Consider the following 18,202-nt stretch of genomic DNA (forward strand, 5'->3'; position numbering starts at 1 on the left):
TTGTTAAATATATATTCACATTGAAATTCTGGCATTTATTTGAGCCAGAATATGCGTTAGCCCCACTGTAGTTGAACCAGAAAAAAAATACTTAAAATGCATCAGTCAATTATTAAAACATGACAAAACAATTGTTTTATATAAATAATATTCCTCTTATTAATTTCGACAGGCTGTAGTGTGTTATTAATTTCAGTGCAAATCATTAGATCAAAAACGACTTAATATAGAGCAAATCGATGACGACGTGGACCTCAACAAAGACGTTCACACTACAAATCCTCAAAATGTGTCAGATCAGAAGAAATTCTGGAAGGAGGAATAGTCCAATCCTAAGATCGTACAGATCTGATCCAGAGCTGCCGAAGACAAAAACAAAAAAATGAGCTCAATGACTCAGGCATTTGCGCTAAGAGCAACCATACACAAGGAATCATTTTAAAACAAAAACATATCATTCTTGGTCAAATAGCCACAAAGGACTCCGGTATTCAAATGAAAACAGCATCTGTGGTTCTGGCTGCATGATGGGAAATATTTGGCTGGCAAAAAATAATTTCCCTAAAACCCCTAAAATAATTTCCTCTCTTTGGGAAAAAGAACAACAACAATCAAGCTCCTGACAGTTTTTATTAATATTTCAGACACAACTAAATATGCATCATGAGACCGCCTTGAATGGAAACAAAAAAGAGGGGAGAATGAGAATGAGGAGGTTGTGCAATTCGGTCTGAGCCACTAGCCATCTGTGCTATGACGTTTTATCTATTGCCACTGTGAGGGTGACATAGCTAAGTCAAACTACTCAGCAGAATACAGCATGTTTTCAAGCTATTAATAGAGGGGATACTGTAAAACTACTCTGAGAGGTCACACATGCAGACATGAACACACACACACACACACACACACACACACACACACACACGTACGTCACAGGATAAACACTTTATCAAAAGTCATCTGCAAAACTAATTGAATAATGAGCAAAATCTAAAAGTGCATGTTGAAAATCTCCCCCCTTTTTTGCCCTGGCTATAAAAATGCCACTTATAAGAGTGAGCAAAGCCAAGATTAAGGAGGAGGTCAGATTTCAGCACCTCTACACACAATGTGATTGACACTTTGGCATCTGTATCTGGTATCTACCTCACTCTGTCTGCTTACAATTAAAGATCAGCACTCTGTTTTTCTCTGCTTTGCTCCCCCTCATCATGTGAACCAACTAGTCCTGTCTATCTCCTCCTATCTGTTTCGAGTCTCCCTGGTGACACACAGTAAAACAGGAGTAGAGTTACAAGAACTGTGGAAGCGAGTCAGATGCATTTCAAGTCAGAACCACCTGGAATAGTGCTTAACCACTCTGGAATCTCACAGCAGCATCAGCCAAACAGCACTTTTAGCTCACGGCTTAGTTAGCCCTATTTATTGAAAAGAGTGGTGATGCAAGGGATGTAAATGCACCAGCTGGTACTGAAGTCTAACTGAGTAATAAGCTCTTGCAGGACTTTAATGCATACTGCTGCCCCTTTTCAACCAACATGAAGCAGGTGCTGCTGGTGGGCTGGTGCTGAATAGAGTGAAGGTAGCTTAACCTTTAAGAACTTGTTTTGTTCTCCATATACACAGCTACTACCAGAGTTGGTAGTAACGAGTTACATTTACTCCGTTACATTTACTTGAGTAAGTTTTGGTAAATTTTCTACTTTTAGGAGTAGTTTTGAATCACTATACTTTTTACTTTTACTTGAGTAGATTTGTGAAGAAGAAACTGTTACTCTTACTCCGCTACATTAGGCTACGTTGAGCTGTTACTTTTCTTTTATCCCTTTTAACCACATACGCGTCAATCTCATGACATCACTGGGTGATTCTTTGGGAAAAATGTTTGTTTTTGCATGTTTTGTCACATTTACACAGACTCAAACACACACAGAGTTTCTATGAGTTCATGGGCTTGTTCTAGTTCTGCCTGGTCAAAAAAGAAAAGTACAAAGGCTTGAAATTTTGTGATACTTATTTTTTTATTGTTATTATTTATTATTTTTATTATTTATTAAAGTACTTGAATTTACTTTATTTTTATTAATTTTAATTTATTTTATTATTTTATTGATTTAATTTGCCTGAAGATGATTATTTTGTACTTTTATCTGTTTGAATGGTTGTGTTAAAAAAATAAATCAGACATTACTCAACAGTTACTCAGTACTTGAGTAGTTTTTTCACCAAGTATTTTTTTACTTTTACTCAAGTAATTATTTGGATGACTACTTTTTACTTCTACTTGAGTCATATTATTCTGAAGTAACAGTACTTTTACTTGAGTACAATTTTTGGCTACTCTACCCAGCTCTGGCTACTACAGAGCCACATCATTGTATCAATACAGCTCTTCCTGGGTTGTTTGAACATTTCTTCATTGTATTCTGAATTTCTGTTGAAAACCATGTTTCACAAACCACACAGGTCACATTATCTAGCGTATCCCACAATACCTATGTCTTAATATATCCAATCTGATTCATAAAAGTTTCATAAACAGAAGTGGGAATTTGTGAACACTCTTATGTATGCCAACAGGTGTTTTCAAATGCTGACTGGTATTTATGTATGCTGCTACAAAGTGGATTTATAAGCACAGATTTGGCCAGGATCCATAAATACTCAGCTGATCACAATAATCCTCCTAGCGCCTGACATATCCAATTCTTGTATTTAGCCCTGCAAGGTTTTGGGACCCAAGTACCTTCAGTTTTGTTGGCTCTGAAATTGAGTTTTATTTGTTGTTCCCTTTCAAAAAAACAGACACTGGCTCTGAACCAACAGCCTTTGATGGAGAAGGCCTGGTAGCTCTTATTGGGGTAGCTACTTTGATGAAATTACACTAAATGTTATTCCATTGAACACATCAGAATGAAAACCTAATGATTTTAACGACAAGTTTTTGCACTTTGCTTATGCTAAGCCATGATGCTAATTAATGTTACATTACATGCATTCTTATCAAATCTGTCCAAACCTCATCGTTGCAAGTATCACTAAGCGACATACAAAACAACATCTCAAATGACTGCTACCAGAGCTGAAATGAAGACTAGCAGAGCTCCATTGGGCCTGCAATCACTGCAGTGTCTGGCTGTTGTTTGGCATAGAAAGGTCTGAGGACGAAGCTTGGCCAAGAGCAAACAGCTTGTATTAACTTAGTGTCAGCTGAACGCAGCAGTTACGTCTGATTGTGCAACAGCAACGGCATTTGAAACAGGATATTTCACTGAAAATGTTCACCGGCAGCTCTGCGGTTTCTCCAGCATGGATCAGCTGACGGAGCGGGGAACCATGGTGCATCATTTCATTACCACCCAATGGACCATCTGTTGGACTTGAAACAGTCCAAAATTGATCCTCCTTATTAGAACAATTAAAAGCTCAAGAAAATGTATTATCTTTAAGATATGAATGATTAAGCTCTATTTGATCTTTATTCATAACTCATTATGTGTTAAAATTGATGACTGATGAGGAAATGATGAAGACAAGCCATTGGCTAAGCCAGCCACCAATCAAAAATGCTCCTTATAATACATGAATGCACGCCCGCCGATAGGGGGGGACAAACGGGTCTGTTGTCCCGGGCCCAGGGTAGGGGGGGGGGGCAGAACTGGGCCCTCATTATTTTTTTTTTTTTTTTTTTTTAAATTCTCATTAAATTATGGAATCATTTTTCAAAATGTTTCAAAATATACCTATTTGTGGAAAAAAAATATGTAGTATTTGAGTTACATAAAAGCTTGTTATTTGTTTTCTTCCTAATTGTCCTTGTGGTCAAGAACCCCCCACACAAAAATGGTTTGGCCGCTGATCAAAATTTGATGTTATCATTTAATTCAACCATTAGAATGGTCAAAATGTCCGGTCAGTCCGGTGTTCAGAGAAGAAGAGAAAAGAGAAGAAGAGAAGAAGAAAATAGAGGCCTCAGAGATTCTCTGCACAAATATTTTTTAAAAAGGTGGTGACGTTGAAGCTGGAATTAATAAAGTCAGCGTAGAGCAGGGTCAGAAACAGCGCAGCCAACTTTTACCAACCTTGTAACTTAACCTAATTGGCTAGCTCTAATGTTAATGTCCATTAGCTTGTATAAAAACCTGAAGAGCAGAGGGAGAAGAGAGGAAGAGGAGAGAAGGAGAGGTCCGGGCGCAGGGGGGCCCATCTTAGATTATTTTGTCCGGGGCCCCGGCAAACTGTCAGCTGGCGTGCATGAATGTATTGCTGTATATAATTTTACCTGATGTGATACAAAAAAATAACCCCCCATACAGCTATCAGGACTGTCAAATCTAGCCATCAAGACAAAAAACATTTTTTGAGCCAGGTTGTAATCTGTTTATTACTGCTGAAAAGTTGAACATTTTAATCACGGGAAATTGACTCACTTTTGAAGTAACCTTGTGATCAGTCAAGGAACTACAACTTTTCTCAATTCCACCTTGGCTTATGTTCTCATTTTGATGCTGAGGTGCATCTAAATGCACGTCTATAGTACAAAGCAAGCACATTTATACATATACACATTAGGGATGGGCGGTATGGACTAAAAAAATTATCGTGATCATTTCTGGCATTTATCCCGATAACGATAAAAATGACGATAAAAAAAATACCAATTCAACTCCACCTTTGTAACTATAAATCTATCACCACATTTCAGAAACATTTCTTTCTTTCTTTCTGGCTCATATCTATCTTTCTTTCTTTCAGGCTCATATCTTTCTTTCTTTCTTTCTTTCTTTCTTTCTTTCTTTCTTTCTTTCTTTCTTTCTTTCTTTCTTTCTTTCTTTCTTTCTTTCTTTCTTTCTTTCTTTCTTTCTTTCTTTCTTTCTTTCTTTCTTTCTTTCTAGCTCATATCTTTATTTCTTTCAGGCTCATATCTTCCTTCCTTCCTTCCTTTTATTTTTATCATTTTTACCGCGAGATGACAAATTCTTATCGTGGGGAATTGTTTTGACGGTATATCGTGAACGGTAAAATATCGCCCATTCCTAATACACATATTTAAATGTTTAGCCCCTATAATGGATGACGGTATACAGATTGTGAAGTAGCATTTTTTGTTTTTGTTATCCAAGAAAAAAAGGAAGAAAGACTTTAAAAAATAAATAACTTCAATTAATTAATTTCCCTTCAGGGATTAATAGATTCTGAGAAACTGAATTTTGAATTGAAAAACAGCTTCCTAAACAAAATCAATTGCAGTGCTAATTTGTATTCTACAGTGAAACATGCCATGGAGCGCAGTGTGTGCCTGCGTTTGTGTGTCAGAGCAGAAGATATGCTGAGCGGGGAAAAAATAGAGTTCAAGTCAAGAGTAATCAAAAAGGTAAGAGAGAGCGTCTTCTTTCAACTGTGTTTTAACGTTTTCTACATCTTGTCCAGTATTTCCAGTTGAGCATCAAGCTGGATTCTGCCCCAAACTGCTGCTGTGAGCTGGTACTTTCATGATGCTAAAGATACCACATCAAAATGCCACCAGATTCTTTGTCTCAGCATCTGTTTGTCACGTAAACACTCCCTTTCTCTTGACTGCTATGTTTGCTTTTTTTTCTGAACCACATCAGCATTAGAGATCGACACAGAAAGACCACATATTCTCAACAAATGTGCAAACACAAACCACTGAGCATCCCTTATCCCTGCTGGGCTGAGACATTTCTGAATTCAGACTACACACACAAATACGCACACATGAGGTAAGTGTTGGTAAACGGTGCTAAGCAGTCAAGCAAGGATATGAGACAGGTCACTGCATTATTTATGGCTCTCCGCGGTGTTTAGTACTGCATCCTGATAACACCTATTCAGCAAGTTTCCCCCACATACACGCATATTAACACACACACAAACGTCTCCATGCAGAAATGAATCACACTCTGCACAGTCCCCCAGCATGTGCAAACACATACAGTACTTCCTCATGGACCCTTTGCACAATTAAACCTGAATCATCTTTGTTGAACCCAAATGCAAATTTTGTGATCTTGTTTCTAACGGTACTTTAAAATCACAGGAACCAGATCATTCCACCTTCTTTCTGTCTCGGTTTTGGTGTTTAGTTCCTGTTTTATTCTGAAACCCTACGGTGGTTGGTGCAGTTGCTTTGCAGGAAGGTTCCTGGATCATTTCCATGTGTGAGTACTGTAGTCTCAAGAAACGCAGTTCACGAAAGACATTTTTCCAAATCCGCGCGTGGACTGCAGTGCTGCACCGTTGAGACCCCTCTCCCGTGGGAGGGATCACGTCAAAACATGATTACCTTCATGGTCAATTCGTAATGCAGATTTTTTTTTTGTCTTTGTCGAAACGTTGGGCCAAATTTTCTGTTTTCCTCATGGTATAATTCAGTTTGAAAATAAATGATGCAGAATGATGTCATGTTAACCTAAATCAATATTCATTTTTTCAAATTTATTAAATAAAACAAGGGGTGGTGTCACAAGTTTATAACACTACAACTACACACTGACTGGTCTGAACAACACAGTTGTACAGTGAAAGGTTGAGATGACATCAGTGCACAGTAAGTGGTTTAACATACAAGCAATACAACACTATCGCCTAGCATTACAAAATATGTAATAATTCTTAAAATTACCCCTTAAAAAACCTTAAAGTAACGAATCGATAATAAAGTTTGGGATTTGAGTCGAGACGTGTTGGAGTAATTACCTTCTGATTTTCATCCCTCTAATGCCAACCAGCTTACTGTTACGGTACTTCAGTTTTCTTATCCACAGTACAAATCCAATGGAATAGCAACCTGCTCAGGGTTTACTTCTGCCTTTCACCTGAAGAGAGCTGGGATATGCTCCAGCTGATCCTTGTGACTCTAATTAGGAATAATCTGGTATAGTAAATAGTGAATAAATGCTTATTACCCAGCAGCAACTAGTTTTTGGAGTCTATAAGAACTTTGCTAATATGGTGAAGTCCACATTTTCAACTCCACACCAAAAGTATTAGCAGTTTAGTGAGTGTTGGTATATGAAAAGGAGAAATGTGTCTTATCCAGCTAATGAGTTAGCTGGATAACTTAACTAACCTGTTAAGAGGAAATCTGTCAAATAACAACCAACATTGGCGCAAGAAGTCCAAAGAGAACAGTGACTCTTAGTTTTAGACCCTGTAGGGTCTAAAAATATATCCCTCAAAATATTCTTATAATATGAATCACATTGCTGAGAATCAAATAAATAAATGTTAATAATATTTATGACTTTTAAATGTCTTAGCCAAGATAATGAATTTTTGGTTGATCTAACATCATAAATTACTCACAAAGGCTTAAGGTATTGTTTTCTTTAAAGTAGAAGCTCTTGTTGTCAAAACCTTTTTCCGTAACTCTGGTAATAAGGGAAACACTACAAATAACAAAGTGAAATGTATTGTTTGGATCAAAACCAAGGAGCTTTTAGTCACTCAAAACTGGGAATGGACTGAAGGAGAGAGCAGAGGAGGGAGAAGTGAGAACAAGATGAAAGTAATAGAGGGAGTCTGATGCAAGAACATCTGTCTCTCATCATCTGAAAGGAGAAAGTCAGCAGCTCAGAAAAGCTCACTGGACAGAAAATCCAGCCTACGTACACACACACATCCAGACACAAATACACGCACACAAACAGGTGGGGCTGTCTTTTCCAGGTGCCCCACATTAAGACAGTGGAAAACTACTGTGTGTGTGTGTGTGTTTGTGTAAACCACTACAAAGGATGTGAAATAAAAAAGTAAGGGGAAAACGGTCACGAAAAAGCTGAGTGTGTAACAGAGAAAAAGTACTGACACAAGAACAAGCTTCTCCACTCTCATGTACGTGACAATGTAACACACACATGCACACACAAAAACTCCAGAGGATACATTTAAGACCAACACCTGAAGATATTGTTGCTGCAAGGAAAACAGTTGTTTTTTATCAGTATCCCCCTGACTACACAATCAGTCCATAGTGCTGCTCTAACAGTTGACTTAATTCAATTAATAGGAACATTTATGAGGTGATGGCCACAATATTGATGCCTTTTGCATCTCCTCCCTAAACAAACTTGATTACTCCTGTGCTTTTCACACCTAACTGGTACAAAAAAAGATTTTCTTGTTCAGCTCCTGTTCCCCTTCGGCAGTTCACACAAACCAAACAGGGGCGGCATCAACGTGCTCTCACAAACAGAGATCCAGTATCAGAGCAAGGTTGAGTGACAGCAGGGTTGTTGGTAAAGGCTGGATTATGGTACTGCGTTAAATCGATGCCGAGCGTGCGCCGCAGGTTGCGCTGCAATGAGCACCCCACGGCCGTGCCTGACGCCGTGCCTGACGCGCACCTCCCAAGAATTGTAACTACGCGTCAAGAGGTCGCAGACCGAGAGGGCTGTGATTGGTTCGCTTGGTAGCAACGCATTTCCGGTTCCGGTTTGTGAAGCAGTCGTGAACTTTCAGCGCTCTTTTCTTTGTGTGTGTGTGATTTTTTTTGTTTTGGTTTTTTGCACAATAGTTGTCCTTATCTCTTTGATTCACTGTGACCAGAAAAGTCAGATAAACCATTCAGGAAAAGATCGCCCCCCCCTAGTACTCGTGGGGGGTACTGCACCACGGCGAAATGGAGTGACAAAGAAGTCCGGAGGGTTCACGACAGCGTCACGGCAGCGTCACGGCAGTGGCGTGTGCTCTGTGTGGTGTACCGCAGAACCATAATCCAGGATTAAGACCCGTTTGTTCTGCCACACCGACTTACCTGCATAGACAAATGTCGATTTGGCTCTGTGATTGCCTCTTCGCCAGCTCAAAGTTGTCAGTGGGGCATCGAAATTAACCGCTCATTCATTCAGCCAACAAACAAATTAGGCTCCTCCCATCATTATTAGTACTTTTATTTAAAAAAATATATATATATGAGGCTCTGATTAAAACAAAGTCTTTACTGCGTTGTTCAAAGCAACTGGTTTTAAGGGGCAGGGTCAGACTCCAGCCCCACTCTTCCCACTTCTGAGGTTCTGAGCAAGTTTAGGAGGCTGGATCACTCTAATCTGATGTGGGTCTGTGATGTCACAGACCCTGCAAACACAGTGAGTCAGTAGCCACTTCAGACTCATAGATATATAATCAACAGCAATAAAACATTTTAAAAAGTTGCAAATCAGGGTCACCTCAAATTAAAACAAGCCTTTCAAATGTTCACTTCAAAAAGTAGACAAAACTTTACTGAATACAACCTGTGGCTTAAATGCAGCCAGAGCAAAAGTCCATGAAACTATATTACCAAGTCAGCGCCTAATCTTCAGAGTTTAGATTGAAAAGAGTGAATTGCTGACTTGCACATAACATATTTTTATGTGTTCTGTGCCAAGTCATCCGTCATCCAAATGCTCTAAAAGACTGATTATGTGAGGATTTTGTAATGATCAATGGAGCCTAAATCCGGTGTTAAGTAACTGGAAAAACACGAAGAGTAGTCTACTTGATGCTATACGTCGTCAGAAGTGTGTGAATGAGTGTCTGTAACAAGGCGTGTGAATGGATTTCCAACAAGTGTGAGAAAACACAGATTGAGAAAGTCGGGGAAAAAAGGCAGAAGAATAAAAAAGCACAAAGAGCGGCTGAAACAGTAAAGAGATTTCCCACCGTGTCGGAGTGAGGAGAACAGAAGGTGATGGAGGTTTCATAATCAGGGTGAGAAAAAAAACACTGAGTCAGGGAGGTGTGGAGAAAAAAAACAGAGAGCACAATTAAAGACAAACTGAAATGCTGTGAAAGGGGGGACACAACAGGATGATTCAGCGTGAAGGGAAAAAGAGAAAAGAAAACCACCCCAACCCGTCGCACTGCTCTGGAGGGACTAGAGACACTTGTACACACACTCAAATACACAAAACAAACATTTTTCTCTGGTTTTCAGAGAAATGAGAGCAGGCATATATCCACATTTGAAGGATTTGCATGTTTTTCTTCACTAGGGTACGAGAACGATCCACACATGCACACCGCTCCACATCCTCGGTGATTACTCTAGTCATTACCAACAGCCGACCAAGGAACCAGAATACCAACAGTTTACTAATGACATTATAACTGTAATTAGAACGTTCTGGGGGACCCTCTAATTGTCCTCTCCCTTTTACAGTTGAGAGAAATGGAGAGAGAGAATGTGCCAAGGGGTAATTGGTTTAATGTTTATTCATTCTTCATGAACTAGGTGGTTGATGTCACTACCCCATTACTTTATTACTATGTTCAGATGAATTAAAAATGCGTGTCCTTTTTTGCGATTTTCTGCAGTGATGCGCAAATGTAATAATTATATATATATATATATATATATATATATATATATATATATATATATATATATATATATATAATATAATAATTCACGTAATTTTGAATTTAGTATTATACAAACACGACTTAGACGAACGCAATGGAAAAATAAAAATTAAAATAATGTAGTAGGTAGCTACTCCCAGCCGCTCTTTAGCAGCAAAAACTCGCAGCAGTCATTTCCTGTAGGACTATCAGTCGCTCACGTCATTGGGGAAGAATTTTGGCCCGTTTTTCTTCACAAAATTGCTTCAGTTCACTGAGGTTTTCGGGTATTTGCTTATGCACAGCTCTCTTACAGTCCCACCGCAGCATTTCAGCTGAGTTCAAGTCTGGACTTTGACTATTCAAAAACTTTGATTCTTTTGTTTCTCAGTCAAAGTGCAGACCTCAACCCAAGATGGGCATTCGCTGTGCTCATGCCCGCAGATCTCAATAAACTGTAAATGTTGTACAGAAAAATGGCTCATTATTGCTCTGATGATGAGGAAGAGAGAGACAGGGGAAGTCAAGCAAAAAGTGACTACTTCAAGTTATTGCTGCTAAAGGTGGAGTTACACGCTGTTGCGTCATGGGGGTACTTAGTATTGACCCCATTCGGTTTTTGGGGGATTTCTTTTTTTTAATTCATTTTATTCATCTGTGATTAGTCTGTTTTTGCACACACACACACACACACACACACACACACACACACACACACACACACACACACACACACACACACACACACACACACACACACACACACACACACACACACACACACACACACGGCTTTCAGGGCTGCATGATTTTGTGGAAAAATATACAAAATCATTGTAGAATATTCTGATGACAATATGACTTGTGATACATAAAGAAGTACTTTGCTTCATCACAGTACTGTCTTTCTGCTTTGCTGCTGACACAGACCTCAGAGTCGACAGCGTATACTTAAACTGACCAAAATGAAATGGAGTATTTGTAGTCTAAAAACCCCGTTTTATTTTTACAAAAAAGAAACTGCTATTGAACTGCTGTCAGTAGTGAACCGACTTAGCTCCATAGAAATGCAGTCTTGCTTTAACAGAACATCTTAACACTCTCTTTTCTAAAGAAAACTTATTTACTATTGTTTATTGATTGTTAAAAAAGATCAATAAAAATCTGATGAAAGTAAAATAATGAAATCCATATTAAACCTAACTTCAGTCTCTCTCATTGCAGAGGTGTAGTCTTTTCTCTGTTCACTAATTAGTTGGGATATGAGGGTGCTGGAGTATCGGGGGAGAATCTCTGCAGAGTACACTGCTGGACAATTGAATTGGGAAAAGGTCATAAGATATAAAACAAACCGCCAAATGAACATTCAGGGCGTGAATGAATGGCACTTGGAAATAGAAGTGATTATTTTTGGCCTTCATATTGGGTTTTTGTGATACAGCAACACTGTTGCGCTACCAATGTACTTGTGAAGCTTTTATTCATACAGTATGTGCCTTCACACAAAACCAAGAAACAACAATAGCCATCACATCATCAGCCACCAAAAGACTGAGGATACGTCATAATCCTGAAACCTGGTGGAAAACACCTGCCACCTGCAGTCTCTGTCGAGGCGTCACCTCCTACAGATCGGCACATTCAGTTTCCATCAAACATCCAGGAAAAAAAAAAAGCCCTGATTCGAGCATTTTTCTCAAAAGGAACTCAAAGACTTCTGGTAGATTTAATTTGTGATTTTGAGCACTTTCCTCATTTTCCTCTTATTTTGAAGTGCATAAAATAATCCTTACCATTAGGCATTAACTTTGATCTTTACCTTCTGTATATCACAATTTGAATCTATTGAAAGATATGCTTCATTTAAAAAAACAAAGCAAAACAACTAACCCTTGTGTGCAGCAGCACGGAGGAATAAATCTGGATTGGTTTACTGCAGGTGGCTCCACTCAGCTACTGCTTCACACTCTGCTGCTCTGCTCTGGTTACACTAAAACCCTATAATACTCTCTGCCTCCTGCTTCCTTTCCCCTCCCTCCCTGTTTTGCGCTCGTGAAATCTCCTGATTCCTTGCTCTATTTCTTTATTTTGCTGCTTCTCACTCACTCTTTTTACGCTGGTTTGTTTCAGCATACTGTACAAGGAGGAAAGGTCACCATTCCTGTAAGTAAGCCATGCTAAATAGATCTGTTCTTTTTCTCCCCTTGGTATCAGCAGTTCAACACGTCTGACAATTCAGTGTAATAAAGACCATCTCATCTACATACAAGCTCAGGAAATAACATGACATTCATATAAAAACACAAACACATAGAAAGTAATTTCAGAGTCATAAATTGCCCTTTGTGTTTATAAAAGCGGCAATGTATTTTACTTCTAATATTAAATGTTCATTTATTAGTAGACTTTTAATTCCACATGTACTTGCCAATCTTTGCCATTTACACACAGAGATACACAAAAGGTATTTATTATAATAAGAAAACCTAAATTAGAGTCATATTTCTAGAATCTGCGCAATATCTCAAACTAACAACTCCCTGGTGTGGGATGACTGCCTTAGAGGCCAGCAGCCAATTCATTATGCGCTGAGCTAGAAAGGAGTAAAACCCCATTAAGTTAACAAACAACATGGATGATTTGTTTTATTGATGGCCAACTGACGATTAAAAAGCTCCATGACCCACGCTGATGTAACATTTAATTATTACAAAACGAGTCCACGGCTCAAGCAGCACCTGGCTGTACGGCTCAAGGCTGGAAAATAAAAACTCATTTCACTTGTTCACAAAGTTGTACATTCTGTGTTTGCAGTGCAGAGAGATGGAGCAAGTGAAAAGTTCCTGCTCTAGTTCAGGGACCTGTGGATTTGTTGACGCCCCTTTCTGGTTTAAACTTTTTACAATATTGGGTGATTTAAAGCATAGATCAGTCCATTCATGCCACAGCTAAAGCCCTTCTTCCACTCCGTGTCACGCTGATCCTGCTTCATCATCCTGCACATGTCAGCAGAGACACTATAGAAGCAGACAGCTGGTCTTGAGTGGCCAATTACATCCGTTTATCTCCCTTCCAGGCGCGGCTGTGATCAAACGGAATAAAGAATCAGTATCAAACACTTGTGCTAAAAATCCTCCTTCCGTTTCATTCCCTTCTTTCTGAAGCTTCCCTCTGCCCATTTCTGCCTCCCTTACTTCCTTCATCTGTTCTTTCATCCCTCCTGTCTCTCTCTCTCTATATATACCCCTAAACTTTTCATGCTCTCCTTGCTCGTCTCTGGGGAGACCTTCTAAAATGTTATCGCTGAGGAAGCTTCATTCAGAGCCTACAGCAGAGAAAGTGTGTGCTGTGCTGGTACTCATTGTGCCGGAGGGGAGATCTGGAGGGGAGCCTGAGGGACTTCCTCCACAGATTTCACCTATTTGTAAACAGATATTCTAATATACATACATATATATTGAAAGAGTATTGACAAAATATCAACAGGTACCTTATAGAACAGGTCACTAAAAGATTGGCGTTTGTTGGATAGTAGTGTAAGTTTGAATAAGATTGTTTTAGATGGGTGGATACAACAAGTAATGTTTTTTTTCCTTTCAGATGAATCTTAATATCCACAGATAAGTGTTCACCCCACTGTTTCCCACGGCAGACGTGATTGTGATGTAAAGACTGCGTCCTCTGTGCTCAGCGGTTTCTCCAAAACAACATTTGGCAGACTAGGCCACTCAATCCGAGTCATGAGGTCTGCAAAAGCCCTCCTAAACGCGCTGTTAATCATTCAAACACAGAAAACAACCAGGTTCTCGACAATTATACTTTTCAATCTCGCCTTCTGAAAATTTACAATTTAGGTAAGTTACAACGTTGAATTCTCCGCTCTTTTTGCACATAAAGGAGGAATGGAAAACTCCTAAATCCAGGTCAGGTCAGTCTCATATGGTGATGATAAAAACACGTGGGACTTTTCTGCAACGAAATGTGCGAAAGGGAATCCCCCAACTGCCTTTTGAAGCTGTTTTCATTGGATGACACTTCACCAGTGGTGGACAGTAACGGAGTAAATTTACTTGAGTACTGTACTTAAGTACATATCCAGAGGATTTGTACTTTACTTGAGTATTAGATTTCTTTGGTACTTATTACTCTTACTTGAATACATTTCCAAGACAAATATTTTTACTTTTACTCGAGTAAATTTCTAGGAAGGCTGAAAAGTACTCGTTACTTTCAGGTCTGCTCTTTTTTCTTCTTCCCTAAAATCATATTGGACACAAACTGTTTTTGTCAAAGGACAGTTTGTTATGCTCTATATTGCTATATTGTACTGGTACATGTCCTTCCTGTAAAGTTAACTGACTTCAACATTGAGTTATTGAAAGCAGAGATGTAGTTTTTTGTAAAGCAGTGGTCTTTGAGGGGGATCCAGACTTAGTTGGATGGTGCAGGTTCATTTGGTTTCAGTTCATGATTGTTAATAAACTCTGCATCATCTGCTGTCCTCTTATGATCCCATTCATTTGATTTGTTTTTGGTGTTTCTGCAGGTTTTATATAACATTGTGGTTCTAAAAGCAGCACATCAGTGCAGCTGGTTTCAAAGAGTTAATTCTCAGAAACAAGAGTTAAAAGATCCTTAAATTAATTTAGAAAAAATATAGTAATTTACTGATGTGGAAAATAAGAAATGTACTCTTACTCTTACTTTTACTTAAAGTAAATTGAAAAGCATTTACTTTCGGATACTTAAGTACCTTTAAAAGCAAGTACTTTTCTACTCTTACTCGAGTAATATTTTGACTGAGCTACTTTTACTTGTAACGGAGTAAATTTTGACCAGTAGTATTTGTACTCTTACTCAAGTACTGGGGTCGAGAGTACTCTGTCCACCTCTGCACTTCACAACTTCCCACACCTGTAGCAGCAGAATAGCTTATTTAACTAAGGTTTTGTTAAACTAGGAGAGATATAAATTATAGATAGCGAGAGAAGAGAAACCTACAGCATGTCTCTCTACATCGAGGTCGGTGCGCCACATTCAGTTTTACACTCTCCGTGTGCGTAAAGGCGAGCGGAGCACTGACACTAACACGCGTTAAACGAGCGGCTGCACGCGGGTTAGTGCGACACGCGGAGCTCGGGGCGTCCGTTTCACGAGGTTTTCCACACAGAGATGGAGGTTGTCCCGCTGCATGCACTCTCCGGGAGGGATGGCACCGTGTCTCTCACCGTGTACCTCCCCGTGTCCGCCACGGCTCCGAGCTGCTGCCAGCCTGCCAGCTTTAACTGCTGATGCTTTCAAAGACACCCAGACAGCAGGCTTTTACAGTCAAATAAATAAACTGTCGAGGAATATTGTTCGGTTGCCACGGAGGAGACGAGTTCACAAAGGTCATAAAACTGGGGAGAAACATAATGTAATGTAGTTTAGTTCTTATTGGCGTATCGTGATGGTTATTTGCAGCCATTGAAGATTTGCACTTTAAAATCTAGATCTTAAGAAAACAATATGCTCAGCTAAGATCCAGATAGATAGATAGATAGATAGATAGATAGATAGATAGATAGATAGATAGATAGATAGATAGATAGATAGATAGATAGATAGATAGATAGATAGATAGATAGATAGATAGATAGATAGATAGATAGATAGATAGATAGATAGATAGATAGAGATAGATATATAGATAGATAGATAGATAGAGTGCATGAGTCACTTAGACTGTTGCTCATGTCTTTCCTTCTTGCTATTGTATTAACGCGCACCTGAATGTTGCTGACCACCAAACTGACAAAATGTCTGCTTTTCTAGAGGTCTGCCAACCTGCTGATGACCAACTGCAATCAATCAGTTGCACCTGGGTGCAATTTACCCTTTTAAGTAAGGGGGCACTCAGTATTGTCCACATTATTTCTTTTTTTCTGTGTTTAAAAAATAATTTATGAGAAGAAAATTTAAATTATTTGAAAAACATTTACGTAGTATATAAAAAAGTTATAAATGGTTATTCTTCTTAGGTTGTATTTGCATATAAAGAATGGTTACATTTCTTTAAATCTTCAACATACAGTCAAGGATGCGGGTCCAGTAAATTTAAAATTGCGAGGAAACACTCTTAGACTGTTGCATGAGTTCAGTCGGGGTAGTCTAAAACTCTTTCACGAGTGCGGTTTAGTACCCATCTAACACCTAACGAGACACAAACGTGTCAAACTTACCTCCTTCCTCCGCTTTCACCGCCGAAGAAGGCAAAAGAAACGCCAGCGTACATCCACAGAACCAAATGAGTAAATCCATCTTTTCCTCTTGGGTATGTAGAAATACAGCAGTCAAACCAAAGCACTTCCTCTCCTGTATATGATTGTATTCGTTCTTTTAGACAAAGCCTTAGTTGCACCTTTCTGTCTTTTTCCACAGTTCCAGTTTATTTCAAGCGCAACACAAAAAGAGAACCAAATCCAGACGCGCAGGACTTAGTTTAGCAGGTTTTCCAGGAACATGAAGCTGCTTTTGACACACAGTCACTGTTTGACACACAGCTCAGATGACTTGTTTAAGTGTGTTGTACTGCCTTCTCTCCCGCAATCACCGATCAGGGAGAGTTCATTTGAAATCAGCGCAGTCTGAAAGCGGTTTCAAACCCGCGAAATCCGCCGCGGTGCGCACATACTCCGCACCAGAGTCAGAAAGGAGATGTGGGAATGGACCCTGATAACTCACTTGCCGATTGTGTTTCAAATTAACAAAAAAAAAAAAAACATGTGAAACAACCAAACACATCTGCCAAAAAATTCAACTTCATCAAATTTTCAAAAGTCTCTTTCTTCCTTGAATCGAGAAAATATCTCCAAATGCGCCCCCCCTGTAACTCCCTTACATCTCAAAAGCGCGAGGTGTTTTTCTGATCAATTTCTTCTTTCACGTGCTGTCCCAACAGCAGTGTTTTCCGGAGCAAAAGATGCAACATTGCGTGCGTAAAACTGCTTGGGGGAGAAAATGAGCGCGGGTCCTCTCCTCTCCTCTGGCGGCGTGTGTCGGTGCGTGTGTCGGTGTGTCGGTGCGTCCCCCTCCCTGCAGCTGCTGCTGCGCTCCTTCCTCTCCGGTCTCCGCCGGCGCTGTGGCAGCAGCGGGACGCACTCAGCCCCAATTATGGTTCCGCGTTAAATCGACGCGGATCCTACGCCGTAGGGTACGGCGTAGGGTACGCGGCGACGCGCTCCGTACGCCGTAGGCTGTGCGTTGGTGTAACGTGCAACCATAAATCAACCTTTAGGCTCCTGCTCCGACCGCGTATTGGATTACAGTAGGCACCTCGGCCCGCCTCCCTGCAGCCCCGCACTGATTAAAGAGCATTGTCATCTCCCTCTCGTGCAGTCTCTTCTTTTTTTTGGGGAGGGGGTCCATCTCCCACTTTTCCTAACCACACAATTGTGTCAGTTTTGATAAACTTCTTCCAATTTTTTTCTTCAGTTTGTTCCACATTTTCCTCCCCTTCCTGCTCATTTTGTTCATACACTGATACAAATATTTTGCTTGATCTACTTAAAAAAAAAGTCAACTTTTTGCATGAGATTATTATGTAGATCAAGAAAGACTAGTCTTTGTATAAACTGCTTACATTTTGCAAGTACAGTCAACTTTAATGTGTTAAGTTTACTTTATTTATCAAAATTAAGTTGACTTTACTTGCAAATTAATTTTGTACATACTAAAAATTAAGTAGTTTATACAAAGATCTACATAAACTTGATCTACATAAAAATCTCATGCGAAAAAGTAAATTCTTTTAAAGTAGATCAAGCAAGATATTTTTTACTGTGGTGTTCTACTTAAAACAAATAAACCATGT

The 18,202-nt window shown here is 39.4% G+C and overlaps 1 protein-coding gene across 2 annotated transcripts in view; it reads right to left on the minus strand.

The window, feature by feature from the left end:
- LOC133446138 (neuropilin-2-like) overlaps positions 1-17,450 on the minus strand; it is a 146,949-nt gene extending 129,499 nt beyond the window's left edge. For both annotated transcript variants that reach the window (XM_061723975.1, XM_061723976.1), the window contains exon 1: positions 16,572-17,450. In XM_061723975.1, the coding sequence (XP_061579959.1) occupies positions 16,572-16,650 (79 nt within the window). In that variant the 5' untranslated portion in view covers positions 16,651-17,450. The remainder of the gene's footprint in view (positions 1-16,571) is intronic.
- Between the last annotated feature and the right edge of the window lie 752 nt (positions 17,451-18,202).

The sequence above is a fragment of the Cololabis saira genome, chromosome 6, assembly GCF_033807715.1.
Source record: "Cololabis saira isolate AMF1-May2022 chromosome 6, fColSai1.1, whole genome shotgun sequence".
Classification (NCBI taxonomy): domain Eukaryota; kingdom Metazoa; phylum Chordata; class Actinopteri; order Beloniformes; family Belonidae; genus Cololabis; species Cololabis saira.